Source organism: Lactuca virosa, chromosome 8, assembly GCF_052849685.1.
Source record: "Lactuca virosa cultivar CGN04683 chromosome 8, Lactuca_virosa_CGN04683_v6, whole genome shotgun sequence".
Taxonomy (NCBI): domain Eukaryota; kingdom Viridiplantae; phylum Streptophyta; class Magnoliopsida; order Asterales; family Asteraceae; genus Lactuca; species Lactuca virosa.
Window position 1 is genome coordinate 207,609,281 of NC_136433.1, and position 16,563 is coordinate 207,625,843.

General features: G+C 33.7%; 1 protein-coding gene across 1 annotated transcript; it reads left to right on the forward strand.

Moving 5' to 3' along the window:
- Positions 1-1,169: 1,169 nt before the first annotated feature.
- On the forward strand, positions 1,170-1,676 carry LOC145131213 (uncharacterized). Its single transcript, XM_079065937.1, has one exon. It carries the CDS (start codon positions 1,170-1,172, stop codon positions 1,674-1,676), a length of 507 nt encoding a protein of 168 aa, XP_078922063.1.
- Positions 1,677-16,563: the final 14,887 nt, after the last annotated feature.

The following is a 16,563-nucleotide window of genomic DNA, read 5'->3' on the forward strand; positions in this document are numbered from 1 at the left end:
AGAGATGGACAAAGTTAATCATCATATAAAGAGATGGGGCCGAGATATTTGGGAATTCTGGGATTCTAAGTTAATGTAACTATATTCCTTTTGAATCGTTCTTGTGATACGAATTTGTTGACTAAATATGATTTAGGGAATTCAAATATAAAAGAAAGATCACGTCAAGATAAGAAAGATGGGAATCGAATACCCAAGAATTAAGGTGGTCTTGATATGGATAAGAGATACCATGCATTAAATATTTGTATATTGTGTTTAACATTTTGTATTACTTAAAATTAAGACTTTCTTGTCCTAAAATTGCTAAATGATTTTTAAGGTATTAAGATATATATATATATATATATATATATATATATATATATATATATATATTTCAACGTTTAAAAATAAACAAAATATTTTCTAAAATTTAAATGCCTACGTATTATATATATATATATATATATATATATATATATATATATATATATATATATATATATATATATATATATATATATATAAGTTCAATTGAGAAAATAAAAAAGATTGAGAAAATAAAAAAATTGAGAATAAGAGAATCATTCTCAGTCAATCATTTATTTTTGCCGTAAAACGTTCCGACGTACCGGACCGACGGAGGATGACTAATATTCATATATGAATATAAATCTGAGTGTACTGAACAAATTTTACTTCGTAACAATTCAAGTTTACAAAAATTTACAAGGATGCCTTTGCCCCGATGTTGATTCTGTATCCTCTTCAAACAATCGTCTTATCAGTGAAGAGCTAGGTTATGACATACAAATTTTAAAGAACGAGTTTAATCGACTTTCTATTGCATTAATATCTGAGCAACGGAGCATTTTTGATGATATCATGACTGCAATAAACAATAATGAAGGAGGTGTTTTCTTTGTCTGCGATTATGGTGGAACATGTAAACCTATCTTTGGAAGACATTATCTGCCGCAGTTAGATCTAATACTCAAATTGTTTTAAATATTGCTTTGAGTGAGATTGCTTCTTTATTATTAACCGGTGGCATGATGACACATTCACGATTTATAATTCCTTTGGTTCTTATTTCTTAATGAGGTTTCTATTTGTTCCATATCACCGGATAGTGAACTCGCCATTTTATTACAAAAACATCATTAATCATTTGGGATGAAGCACCCATGATTCACAAGCATGCATTTGAAGCTTTAGACCGAACTTTTAAAGATATATTCAAGTGTCATAATCCTAGAAACTTAACTTTTCCATTTGGTGGGAAAGTGATTGTTTTTGGAGGAGATTTTAGACAAATTATCCCAAGTGGTAGTAGACAAGACATTGTCAATGCTTCCTTAAGTTCATCATATTTATGGCAACAATGCAAAGTCTATCAACTAATCAAGAATATGAGGCTAACTGTTGGAAGTGATACATCTGCTATTCAACAAACAATGGATTTTGCAAAATGGATTTTGGATATAGGAGAAGGGAAACGTGGTGGTTCTAACGATGGCGAAGTGATTATTGATATTCTGGAGGATCTTCTAATTAATGATCTTTATGATCCTATATGTTCATTAATCGAGTTTGTATATCCTTCAATTCTTGAAGATTCTAACATTCCAAAATATTTTCAAGAAAGAGCAATACTTGCTCCAAAAAATGAAGTTGTCGGAATCGTTTGCTAGGATTATTTCTAGGAGATGAAGTCGAATATCTAAGTTCAGATAAACTATGCCAATCTGAGTTTGTCTATGATCACGTTGATGCCAATTTATACTCACCTGATGTTTTAAATGGTCTTAAAGTCTCAGGTCCGCCTAATCATAAGTTAGTTTTGAAAGTTGGGGTTCCAGTTATGTTACTGAGAAACATTGATAAAAAAAATGGCTTATGTAATGACACTAGACTATAGGTGATATCTTTGGGCAAATGTGTTATTGAGGCAGTTATCATATTTGGAAGTAATATTGGAAATTGGACCTTTATTCCAAGAATGACCTTAACACCAACTGAAAAAAAAATATCATTCAAATTCCAAAGAAAACAATTTCCATTAGGCGTTTGTTTTGCAATGACAATTAAAAAGAGCCAATGACAGTCCTTATCTCAGGTTGGTTTGTTTTTGAAAGATCCGGTTTTTACACATGGTCAATTATATGTTATCCTATCTAGAGTTCAAAGTAAAGAATGATTAAAGTTGTTAATTTTAAATAAGGATGTTAGACTTACAAATAAAACTTCTAATGTCGTTTATAAAGAAGTTTTTAGAAATTTGTAAATAGTTTGTAAACTATTATTTCTCATAACATGTTTTATTATTATTGTTAATAAAAATATATTGTTAATTTTTCTTTTATAATTCCTTATTTTTTTATAATATATGTTTATTTTAACAACTTAATTTTCTGATTTATATAACAATTTTAGTTTACTTCACTTATTGTTGTTGTTTTATTTTTATAGTAAGTTTAATATTTCATTGTATTATATCGTAATTTTTTTATTTTATTGACAAATAAAAACTATATAATATATATTGAAAATTAATTTCACATACTTATTTGAATCAATGAATATAATTTTACATAACTATATAAAATATCTCTTGATTAATAATTTATTTACATTATTTGATTAATAATTACGAATTTTTAGTATTAAAGTGTAATTAAATTTACAACCGTGGTTCCCACGGATTATAAACTAGTATATATACATATAGGTAAGTTCAATTGAGAAAATAAAAATAAAAAATGTTCCGGCGTACCGGGCAGACAGAAGATGAGTAATATTCATATATGAATATAAATATAAGTGTATTCATATATGAATACACCACCTCCCTCCGCCACCAACCATCACCACCACCACCACTGCCACCAACCACCACCACCACCACCACCACCTCCACAACCAACCACCACCAACATCCGCCACCTCCGCCACCAACCAACGCCGCCATATTCATATATGAATAATAACTTCCATTATACTTATTCATATACGAATATACGTATTTATGTATGAATATGATCTATTCTGTCGGCCCGATACGCTGGAGCGTTTAAGCGGCAGATTCGAAATGAATGGTCCATATTCATTCCCTCGTTATCAATTTTTTTTCTCAATTGAACTCTCCCCTATATATATATATATATATATATATATATATATATATATATATATATATATATATATATATATATATATATATATAAAATCTATACCTTGCTTATGAATAATAATCTTTGGTGGTCTATAGTTTTGGTCAAATGTTTCTTACAATTTGTCAAATATGGTCTAGGATCGTGCCAATGGGTGGAACAACTTAGATACCTTATTATGTTAGTATAAAAAAAATCTTAATATATATCGTATATAGCGGCTAAAATGAAAAATGAAATAAATTGGAGTCAAAGCAAAATTAGCGAAGGAGATTTGGAGGATTTGTGATTCTTCGGGAATAATCATCGCATCCGGCCTCTCACCACCATCGATCGGATAACTCTATGAATCGATTTTGATTTTTTCACAGTAACAAACAAATCAGTTCGTAATAAACCAATTATGATTTTTTTTTTCACGTGGCCTTCTGAGTTAAATCTTTCTTAATACAATGACTATGATTATGATTTCACGCATCTTTTAAACAAACCGATCTTGTATTTGTGTTAATCTAATTTCAGCCAGTATCACTGATTATCATTTCTAATGTATGATTTGTGTTAATCTGAGGCGTGTAAATTGTACGATTTTGTTATTGTTATTCACTTTTTTGATGTTAATTTTTTGATAAAAAGTTAATTTTGGTGTTTCCCTCTGATTTTATGTAGATAACTTGAAACCTTAACATTATAAGCTTTGATATCCTTGTTGTTGGGGCCTAAAAACTGATTTAGAAATTCTTATCCTTGCTGCTCAAAAATGATTCGACATCACAAGTTCACAACTAAGTTTTTTTGTTTTTTTTACTTGCTTTTTCTCATTGACATTGTTCTATAAGTTTAAAATAGTGACATATTGCCTAGAAAATATTTATATGGTAGTGAAAAAAGAAAAAAAACAAAGAAATTAATAACTAATACTATTACAAAAACGATCTATGGATAAATTTATAACAAATGACTAATTACAAAAAACTGTTGTCCTTTAGTAATTTTTTTTCTATATGCAAGGGCCTCATTTTTATATTTTGTCCATGTCCTCAAATCGACTTGGACCGGCCCTATATCCCATTTTTCTTTATTTTGCTTGGTATTAGTTGCTGCTTTTACAATTTGACATATTTAGTCCTTGCAACAAAGGTTTTATATTTTGGCAGCTTTAGTCCCTCCAATATCTTTTGGCATATTTATTTCCTGCAACAAAGGTTACACATTTCGACAAATTTAGTCCCTACAACAAAGCTTTTAAAATTTAGCAGATTTACTCCCTATAATTTTTTAATTTTATAGAAAAGGTCCCCGTAAAGTTTTTTTTTTCAAAAACAATCCATATGTGTAACATTTTTGTAATTTGGCAGGTTTGACCCCTGTGTACAAAAATAATTAAAAAAATTGTCCTCGTAATTTATAGAAAATGTCTATGTGTTTCACAATTCTACCACCATATTTTATGGAGTTGTCGCTTCTACTCTCTGGCTTTCACTAAACTGCTGATCGCATGACTACAATTAAAAATAAAAAATAAAAACTATATTTTACCAAAAGAAAAATAGAATTCATATATATTCAATTCATCAAGAGTACTGTAGCACCATAGAAACTCACCCACGCTTCGTGGACTTCGCAATATCCGACAATGTTCTCGATAAAGTAAAGGCACGTGACAACAAGATGTAGATAGGCATCCCCTTCCTCCAGGAAGAAATCAAAGAAGCAATTGTCGACCACAAGAATCTCATGAAGGAACTCCATGACGATTAGCTACCAAACTTTCCCTCTTTTATGTTGGTTATGTCTAATTAGTCAACGTCCAACCAATGCCCTCTTTTGTTATTGTCTATGTAATAGTTTTCACATCCTTTGTATGAACTCCATGTTCTAATATAAGACACTGGCACCACTTTAATTTCTACTCTATGGTTTGAACTTATCATTACATGCAAATACTTAAAAAAGAAAAAAAAATGAAAACAGATACACACAAATGCATACTTACAAGTAGAAAGAGTTGCTTCTTATAATTAAAAATATCGGTGTTCAACGTTTTTAGAATACATTGCATAAACTGTAAAAAATTAAAAGTACAATCCCTACCATCACACAAAACAGAAAAAATATAAATTTTTTATCTAACCCGGGGCGAAGACCGAGTTCTTTTTCTAGTTATCATAAAAACCATATCACAGAACTCACAGAGTCATATTAAATCCTCTTATCAACCATTATATAAATTTTAGGGCGAATTTTTAGTTATATCCTTGGAAACTTTTGTAATTACGTATATATCCTTATAAAAATTCAAATTACATGTATATCCTTATAAAATCTATAAACTCACATATATGTTCAAATAATTAATTTAATCATATTTAATATATTAAATAAATAAAAAGCTATATTTAAATTGACTTTTTATTAGTAAGAAAATAATTAACGTGTAACATTACAATATTACATTTCTCCGACATTGTTATTCTCGACCTATTTACTAAATGAAGCCTTACAAAATGTTGACACACACATTGATATTAATTTTTCCGAGATTTTACCTCTGAAGAACAACAGGAAGAACAAAATTGTTTAGAAGAGAATAATTGTAGGTTTCCTAGATCCATTGTAGGAGTTGAAATATGTTGTTTAGCAATCGGTTAGAAATATGCAATCATCGAGTTTTGCTAATTGATTATACAAAATATGAAACGACAAGGAATCAGATCGTGAATAACCATATTGTGAATAAGAAGATTGATTATAGGAGGAATTGGAAACGGGCATTTTACCAATTCAGTTATATACAGTTTAAAAATAATGCTTTTAATTTTTAAATGTATTTATTATCATTAAATTAAGTATTTGGGTATATATGTGAGTTTATAAATTTTATAAGGATATACATGTAATGTGAAGTTTTACAAGGATATATATTAATTATGGAAGTTTATAAGGATATAAACGAAATGTTACCTAAATTTTATATCCATTTACAAAAATCCAAATGATTTGTCAAATATCTTTCAAAGTGATATTTATAAAGGATAATAAGACATATGTTTATTATTATTTTTAACCATCATATTCTTATATTATCTAAAACATTTATGGATCAATTATTCTTTTCACTTATCGAATCTTCAATAGTTTTTGGTTATAGTATTGTAAAAAATGACTTCTAAGGCCAATAAATGTCTATCCGAATGAAAACCTTATGATTTATGTGTCAACGGTGAACATCACCCTAAACAAGAGTAAGAACACTATGGTGGTGATATAAAGTGAGTAGTTCCACGGAACTTCACAATCTCCCGTCATTATAACCCTACAAAGTTTGTCATTTTGTTTCAAAAGGTCCATAATATTTTTCTTTTTTTTGTGTTTTAGGGGATTAAAGTCCATTTTTCCATGTTAAAAATGTCATTTTAAGAAAAACGAAGGAGTAAACGAGTTACATTGCTGAGTTGGCATCCTTATTGGCATTTTTGTCAGTCGAATAAGTCCACTTGGTACTGACATGGTATCAACGTGGATATTTTTTCTATTAAATTTTTAGTTTTTAACTTGAAAATTACTTGAAGAACTGTAACATCCCTAAATCAAACATATTTTTTTTTTTTTATAAATCAGAGTATGGATAACAAAAGGGGTTCCATTCATAACATCATCAAGAATAATGTATCAAATGTCATCATCAAAAGTGAAAGTTAATACTTGTTTTGAAAACAAATTCAAGAAAAGGTAAACATAAAATGGATGCCATACCCCCGAAGAATGTCCAGATCCCCCGATCACGCTAGCTCCTTGTCCTTCGAACCTGAAGGACCTAAAACTAAAGACATAAAATAGCAACTATAAGCCTATGAATTTCTGAGAAATCATAACACTTATTCATTATACAGATCATATGTATTCCACATAGTACACATACACAACACGTAACATGTATTACTGATATTCTAAACACATATTATTGGTACCAACCCTACTCCAGCAGGCTAATTCCTTGAAGGGTTGTCTTAGACACTGCTAACTGGAACTGATCACTTCCCGAAGGGCTGCCATGATCATTCAAACTTTTACCCCTTCCCCGAAGGGTTGTCATTGTAACATCCAATTTCTGGATGTTTCTAGTTTAAGAATAGCGGGTCGTAATTTGATCAAGTAAAGGCTTTGGACTTCAAGAGAATAAAGTTATGACCTTATTAGATGTTGATAATGTTGGTTAAGTGATTTAAGCCCCTGCATTGTGTTTTAGAGCCAAAGAGGATAAATTGGGAAAAGTAGTATTTTGGGACTCTTTGCATGTATTAATAAATTAAGTTCGATATACATTAAGTCAAAAGTAATTAGATAAAATCGTGGGGCTTGTTGATGTTGGATTAAAGTGTCTAAGGTCTTATCTAAATTGATATATTCTTATGAATAAAAGCAAAGTCTTTTTGGGTTTCCCTCATATATAGAAATAGTTAGTAATGATGTTACAAGATAGTTGAAATAATTTATTAATTTATTATATGGTTAATAAATTAATTAGAAATTGATATTAGATTTAATTTGGAATTAATTGGAATTGATTTTGGGTTAATTGGAATTAAATATAGGTAGATGGGTTGAACTATAATTCTTAAAAGTTGAGAAAAGGAGGGATTCTAGAATCCTCCTTGCTTGGATGGTTTTAGGGAGCTCCTCCAAGGGGTCCTGGAAGCCTCAAAGTGCAGAAAAAGAAACTGATTTGAATTGAATTAAACTAAATTATTTTAATATTCAAATTAGGGGTTTTATCAAGATATCTGACAACTATAAATAGACCCATAGGGTTATGATATTCGGTCACATGATCTCTTGCAAAGGCATATCCAAATTTCTGCCTCTCCCTCTCTATCTCTCTCCATATTGTTTTTCTAGTTTCTAGGGTTTGGGTGTGAGCCATTAGAGGCAACCATAAATTTGGTGCTAGCTTTCTGAAGAGCAACTAAGGATTCAAGAGTGGTACATACAATTGTAACACTGAAGGTATGTAATTCTACTTGAGAATTTTGATTACATCTAGGGTTTATTATAGTTTCAATAGTATGTTGCTATAATGTGTGTGTATATATATATATATATATATATATATATATATATATATATATATATATATATATATATATATATATATATATATATATATATAGGGATGAGCATCGAAACTGGGTACCCGCTTTCGAAACCGGAATCGCCTCGAAACCGCTACCCGCTGGGTACCCGTCGGAACCGGTTTATATATATATATATATATATATATATATATATATATATCGTCTGAATATGTGTGTGTTATTTAGACATGTTTAGAATATATTAGTCCAATTTTGTCCGTCTTTGATCCGAGTTTATTCGATTTGGACCGAACTAAATTGCAGGTTTTTTGACAAAAGTTAATAAAATTGATGTAACCAGGTTACCCGCTCTTGGAACCGGAACCGTCGGTTCCGAGACTTGTTCAAAAAATTTAAGAACTGCCTATACTGGTTTCGGTTTCAGTTTTACCTTTTTAGGAACCACCGGTTCCAGTTCCGGTTCTCGCCAAATGAGGTGGGTACCCGCCTATGCTCATCCCTAGATCTATAGGTTGCATGTGTCCATAATTAGATTTTATGATAATTTTGTTGTGCAAATATGTTAGATGTAACCTAGAAAAATCATCAATTCTATTAGAGCCTAGGGTACTTTCCATTATATGTGTATAATTGAAACTAAAAAAAATCAAAAACCCTACTGTTTGTCGAGCGCGACGCGCTCCTTGCTCTGACAGATCCAAATTTCTTGTCTTATTTTCATCTTGGAGGATAATTGCTTAATATGTAACGGTTATCTTAATTTATTTAAAATCTGAACTTTTAATTAAGTAATGGGATGCATCCAAATTCGAAAATCAAGAAAGATAATTATGGAATTTATATTATTTAATTAATATGTTAATTAAGATAATCATAATCCATAAAATATTATTAATCTTAAATATTTGAATATTAATAATTTAAAGGTTAAGTAAATTAATTATATTCAAACCATGTAATTTTGAAATGTTTAAAATACACCTTTATATATTATAAGAGTTTATAATATTATACATATTAGATTACTAATTGTCAGTTAGACTAAGACTAGGCCTCATTCATGAAGCTATGTTATAAGAAAGGTATAAGGAGACGACCTATAAAATGACCATTGAATGGGTGTCCTTTTCACCCACCGTTTCTTTCCGTAGTGGATTTTCGTTAGTCGAAAGGGTTTTGATAGGACAATAATCACATTGAAAGTATAATATATAAGTACTAAAAACACATTAAAATCCCACTCTCGTTACTTTTGGAAAAATGTGAAATTGTATGTTAATCCATGAAAACACACATCGTTTCTTTGTGAGTCATTAGAGGAGCATGTGCGGTTAACCGACACACTAACTTGGGACTACAAAGTTGAAATGATGGTACAAACTCGAATTAATGATTGTTTATGGGGTGTGTGTGGTTAACTGACACATCAATATATGATCATAAATGACATCGAAGGTGTCACACGAATTTGCATGGTTATTCACATCTCATTTGTGATCCGCGTCATCCCAGTCACAAAACTGAGAGCATAATTCGAGATTAAATAGGCCATTGATAAGATTCAATGAATCTAAAAGATCTTTGAGTTTCAAAATATTAGAATTGGTAAAAGTCTACCGACCTAAAATAAATTCGCAATTTGATTATGACATCCCTCTTCGAAGTTCGAATTGAAAAAATAGATCTTAGTCTTGAATATTAATATCGGGTTAAAATATTAAGGACTAATGAACTAACTAAAATTGTTTCTCAAATAAAATATGTCTGGAAATTGTGATATTCCTCCTCCTCCTCCTCCTAACCCTCCAAGTTCAAACTTTACTCTCTTGTTGATTTTATCTAAGGAAAAACTCATTGATCCAAACAACATGGATTGGATGCAAAACTTGAAGATGAATCTTTGGTATGAGACCAAAGAGTATGTTCTCAATACTCCTATTCCTGAGATCGACCAGAATACCGCCACCTCAGAAGAAATAGCTGCCAACAAGCAACACATTGACGATGCCACAAAGGTTGTTTGCATCATGATCGCTATCATGACCCCAGATTTGCAAAATTCCTATGACGACTATTAACCATATGAAATGAACATAACTATTAGTGAAATGTTTCAGAAGAAATCTAGGCAAGAACACTATGAGATCGTCAAATCCCTGATGGCATGCAAGCTCAAGGAAGGAGAGTAAGTGTGTGATCATATGTAGAAAATGCAGAGACATGTGGAAAGATTGGAGAAGTTGAACGTGAATTTCGACAAGGAACCGACCATTGATATGGTTCTGAACTCCTTGTTATGTTGTTATAATCAATTCATCTTCTGTAACGCCCGCAAATCCGGGCTAGCCAATTTAGAGACAATAAGCGTCAAAAATGAGTTTTTGATGGAAGATTATTTAGAAGGAGTAATCTTAACCAAGTTAGAGTATATGTCACAAGGGTTGCGTACATATAAAGAACGCCGAAATCCGAATTATAACGAAGAAGTTATGGCCCGTCGAAGTTTTACGGCAAAATCGGCACGACACTGCGTGACGTAAAAAGTGAGTTTACGATAAAGTGCTTTTTAGCCTTAGAAATCTAAACGAAAGTTGTAGCATACGTTAAACCAAGAGCATGCATAAAAAAATGCCCAAATCTGACTTTGTATGAGGAAGCTATGATTTTTCTAAGATTTGGCCTAGCAGTTCACAACCCGGAATTCGAATTTTAGATCGAGCGGTTTTTGGCCAATGCGAAATAAATGAGAATTGAAGATCTCATTAATAGGAGCTCAACGATAAAAAGACAGACGAAAAAGGAGTCTGTATGTAGAATTTATGAATTTTACGCAATCATTTAACAGTATAATCTTCTCATACTGTTAAATTTAAGATCGGTCGAGAATTAGCCGACGGAGTCAAAAGGAGAGTTGTAGATCTTGTCAATACCTACGCGTGGATATAAAGAACGTCAAAACAGAGCTCGTATGCGAAAGTTACGGATTTTAGAAGTCGGAAGTGTGTTGTGCGAAAATGGTTACGTGGCACAATCTTGGTCATTGCTTTCTCCCCAAGGCTTGCCACCAGATGGTGACATGTGGCACCAAGTTCAGCCATATTTCACCCTATAAATACATACCCTTCCACCCTCATTTGTTCACACCTCCACCCTTCTCTCTTTACTCTCTCTCTCTCTAAACCTCCCAAAACTCCCCTAGCGCTAGAAGAAGCCCCGGAGCGCTCGACGGCTCTGAGAAGAAGAGCTTTCGGCTCGGAAGTTCTGCCCCTGCAGAGCCTGGCTTCTAGCCAAACCCCCTCGTAGGTAAGATACGTCTACCATATTTTAAATATAGCTTTTATTTAATTATAGTAATGTGATTAGGACCTTATAATAAATATTTGAGCTATTATTATGAGTTATATAAGTATCGTTATAATATCTTTTTAACCACTCGCGGTACGGGGAATATGGTTTGAAGGGCCGCTTGGGTTGTTGGATTTCAGAAGTGCTATATGCCAAAATGGTCCTACCCTCCGGTGTTTCATGTCTGGCCCCTGTCTGTACATAGTGGGTGAAAAGTATTGTTTTAACGCTTATATAATAATAATAATAATACTAAGACTATTAATTAGTCTCGGTGAATATTAGACTAAACTCTAGTGGTAATAATACTAGGTTTCGTCAAAGGAAATTGTTTTTTTAAGAAGCGAAACGCTGTCTAAGTTCGAAATCACCACCTTATCAGGTGAGTGCATAGTCCTTTTCATGAACATGATTTTAATACAAGTATTGATTAAAGTATTAAATATATGTTTATGTGCGAGTTATTTGATGTTGTCCGAAATACGTGTTAAAGAACATACCTGATTATATATAATGATTTAGGATAAAGTGTAAACCTAAATTAATTATGAGGAATAGTGGGTAGTATCTTCTTATGAGTACGAGTGAGTTATACATAGAGAATAAAACTTTAAAATATGGCATTGATCCGGGAGCATGGATTAGACATAGCCATTGTCCCTAGTCCGAGAGTATGGATTAGATATAGTCAATTGTCATTAATCCGGGAGTATGGATTAAGACATAGTCAGTTGTCCTTAGTCCCGGAGTATGGATAGGACATAGTTATTTGTCATTACTCCGGGAGTATGGATTTAGACATAGACATTTGTCCCTAGTCCGAGAGTATGGAATGGGCACAGTTAATGATCCGAGAGCATGGATTAGATCCGAGAGTATGGATTAAGTCAGCGGTAAAATTTAAGGTCCGAGAGTATCGATAGTCTCGTTGTGAGGATTAATGGGGTGGGGAAAGAGTTGCTTATATATATGGTGAAATTGTATATTTTGTGAGTTTTAAATTATATATATGATATAACATTGTGGGATTGAAATCCCTATGTACTCACCAGGTTTCCCAACCTGACCCACTCAAGCTTATTTGTATCACAAGTGTCGATATGAAGCTACTTTACACTGAGAGATTTAAAAGAGATGTAGATCACTAGTGTAAATGAATGTAAGTTCTGTTTATGCTTATGTTTCTGTATTGACGATGACATCCCAACGTTTTGAAAATGAATAAAAATACATTTCTTCAGAAATGATTTGATAACGTATTTATCATGTTTTTCTGGGAACAAATTCCGCAACATATTTCTTTAAAAGATACTCCGATTTTCAAAATAAAGCATAAACAAATCGGTCTTTTCTGGCCGTGAAAATGGGGATGTCATAGTTGGTATCAAAGCATTAGTTTAAGCGAACTAGGAATAAGTATTTATTTCTAGACTTAAACTTAGAATGCTAAGCGATGTCGTGAGGAGTGTGTCTAATAAATTTAGGTAATACACCTGAATAGACACAAGCACTAGCTTATTTAGGGAAAATGCCTAACATCCTTTTATGTGCTAAATGATTTATGATATGCATTATATGATCGGATCTATGGTCTGTTGCCGACCGGATCTGGAAACTTTATGTGTTCAGATTTCTAAACATTTAATTACGGTATTAGAACTGGCATGTAACTTTTCGGAGTGATAGGGAGATTTACACGTCGATTGTAAATAAAATATTTCCTATCTTAATTCTCGTCATTACACACTGAACGTCTAAATTGGTGTATAGATCGAAATGGCAAGAACCCGAAGCGGAGTCGGAAATGCGAATGGAAATAGGAATCAACAGCCTCAACCTCAAGTGATTGAGCAAGTACCTATTGTAGCAGCTACACCTGAGCCAATCATAATGGTCGGGGTACAATCGATGATCCAGATGATGTTGGATCGTCAAATGGAGGAAACAAGGCGATTACTGCTACAAGATAGGGATGAACCTACGATGCCTGTTGAACAACCCGAATTGAATGATGGGCAGTCTGAGGAGGGAAACTACAGTAGGACCGTTGGTGAAGCTGATCCGCCGGTGATTATGAGGAACAACCAAGATGACGGAGTCGATAGGAATGGATGCAAGTACAAGGATTTTCTAAATTGCAAGCCATCAACTTTCACTGGGAAGGAAGATCTGATCGGAGTTATGGATTGGATCTCGGAGATGGAATTAGCATTCATGACATGTGGTTGCAAAGGTAAGCTACAAACCACGTTTGCAGTGCGTCAGTTCAGAGGAGGCGCTGTTCGCTGGTGGAACACCCTGGGGAAGACTCTAAGCCCTAATGAGCCCCTGAAACTAAATTGGGTAGAGTTTTTTGGTGCATTTCAAACGCAAGTATTGCTCAGCCCAAAATCTGCTCGAGCTAGAAAACCAATTCCTGACTTTGAAGAAAGGAAGCATGTCCATCGATGAATACACCAACAACTTCACAGACAAAATGGAGTTTGCTTTGTGCCTTGTCCCAAACGAGCTGACAAAAATCGAAAAGTACGCAAAGGGACTTCCCTGGGAGTATGCGGTGTCGGTACGTCAGGCACTTACTCTAGAGGCAGCTATCTGGGCTGCCAAGTCTGTTGAAGATATGATCAAGGGAAGAGCCACCAGCAAGGTTGAAGTTGGCGATAAGAGAAAGTTTGAAGGATCGACAAGGTCCGACGAGAAGTGAAAATTCTCGAAGTCTGGAGAAGGAGCACAATGGTGTGACAAGTGCAGAAGGAAGCACATTGGGATATGCTCTAAAGATATGGCTTGCTTCAAATGCGGGAAGATTGGTCATTATGCCAGCAAATGCACAACCAAGAGAGAAGTCTGCTTTAAGTGTGGTGAAGGACATTTCAAGCAAAACTGCCCACGGAGAGAAGAAGCTGCAAAGCCAAATGTGCCGCCAAAACCAAAGGCAAGAGCATTTCAAATGATCCTTGACGAAGTAGTTAACAATGCAAGGAATCATGAATAAGGATTTTATATCCAAAGATCAAGATATGAAGTAGCCATACGGATAGTATCATATGATGTAGCCTATTAGAGGCATAGTCTAGCGTGAACTTGAACACCTATGTAGTCGTTTCAAGGAATAATATAAAACCTTCGTTTTGCTATCTGATGTGTTAAGCTGTTGTGTGATTTTCTTGTATGGTGACTTGGAAAACTGCGAGACAATACTTGGGATGAGTATGAGTAGGTGTGAATGGTAGTAGAGGCCTATACTACCGGAAGCACATGACTCACACTTGGATCAAGGAAAGTCACAAGGTTACCAAAAAGCTAGTAATTGATTTCGTTTTATTCAAGTATGTCGTTACCATTATTTCGGTAATGATTAAGAAGATGATTGTTATTTCGACCCTAGTGGTCATATCAAATCGAGTCTGACTAAGATGAGTATATTACATGGTTCAGAGAACTAAGTTCGATGTCACATTTGACTTAAGCCGGAAGATTGAAATAAGAGATAATCAAAGCGATTAGTAGAGGTATCGCGATAGTTGCTTGTAGCTAGAAATGCTACCTTTTAAGATATGATTATATCACATTAGAACATGAAGGAAGGTATAATCTGTTCTAGAATTTGACTCTAAGAGACCTGAGTCTAAGCGTTGCAACATACGATGATAGGTCATTAGAATATGACACATCGGTCCATTGTAGTAAAAAAAGAACTTATCTTAATTTTGTTAAGAAGAAGAAGGAGTCTCCAATAAGGATCAAGATTGTGACTGGAAGGTCATAATTTGGAGTCTAACATGATATACAGAGTAGGTGCAAGATCGATCACTACTTGCAGTCAAGAAAACCAGGAGTTACATACTCATTCAAAGAAACATAGAGTTACAATTATTACCTAGGATGAATAGATAACATAGGGAGTCATTAAACAAGCTCTGTTTCGTTGATGATTCCGGGACGTAATCATCCTAAGGGTGATATAATTGTAACGCCCGCAGATCCGAGCTAGTCAATTTAGAGACAATAAGCGTCAAAAATGAATTTTTTATGGAAGATTATTTAGAAGGAGTAATCTTAAACAAGTTAGAGTATATATCACAAGGGTTCCGTACATATAAAGAACGCCGAAATCCGAGTTATAACGAAGAAGTTATGGCCCGTCGAAGTTTTACGGCAAAACCGGAACGACACTGCGTGACGTAAAATTTGATTTTACGATAAGTGCTTTTTAGCCTTAGCAATCTAAACGAAAGTTGTAGCATACGTTAAACTGAGAGCATGCATAAAAAGAACGCCCAAATCTGACTTTGTATGAGGAAGTTATGATTTTTCTAAGATTTGGCCTAGCACTGCACAACCCGGAATTCGAATTTTAGATCGAGCGGTTTTTGGCCAACACGAACTAAATGAGAATTGAATATCTCATTAATAAGAGCTCAACAATAAAAAGACAGACGAAAACGGAGTCCGTATGTAGAAGTTATGAATTTTACGCAGTCATTTAACAATATAATCTTCTCATACTGTTAAATTTAAGATCGGTTGAGAATTAGCCAACAGAGTCAAAAGGAGAGTTGTAGATCTTGTCAATACCTACGTGTGGATATAAAGAACGTAAAAAACAAAGCTCGTATGCAAAAGTTACGGATTTTAGAAGTCGGAAGTGTGCTGTGCGAAAATGGGTGACGTGACACAATCTTGGCCATTGCTTTCTCCCCAAGGCTTGCCACCAGATGGTGACATGTGGCACCAAGTTCAGCCATATTTCACCCTATAAATACATACCCTTCCACCCTCATTTCTTCACACCTCCACCCTTCTCTCTCTACTCGCTCTCTAAACCTCCCAAAACTCCCCTAGCGCTAGAAGAAAGCCCCGGAGCGCTCGACGGCTCCGAGAAGAAGAGCTTTCAGCTCGGAAGTTCTGCCCCTGCAGAGTCTGGCTTCTAGCCAAACACCCTCGTAGGTAAGATATTCCTTCCC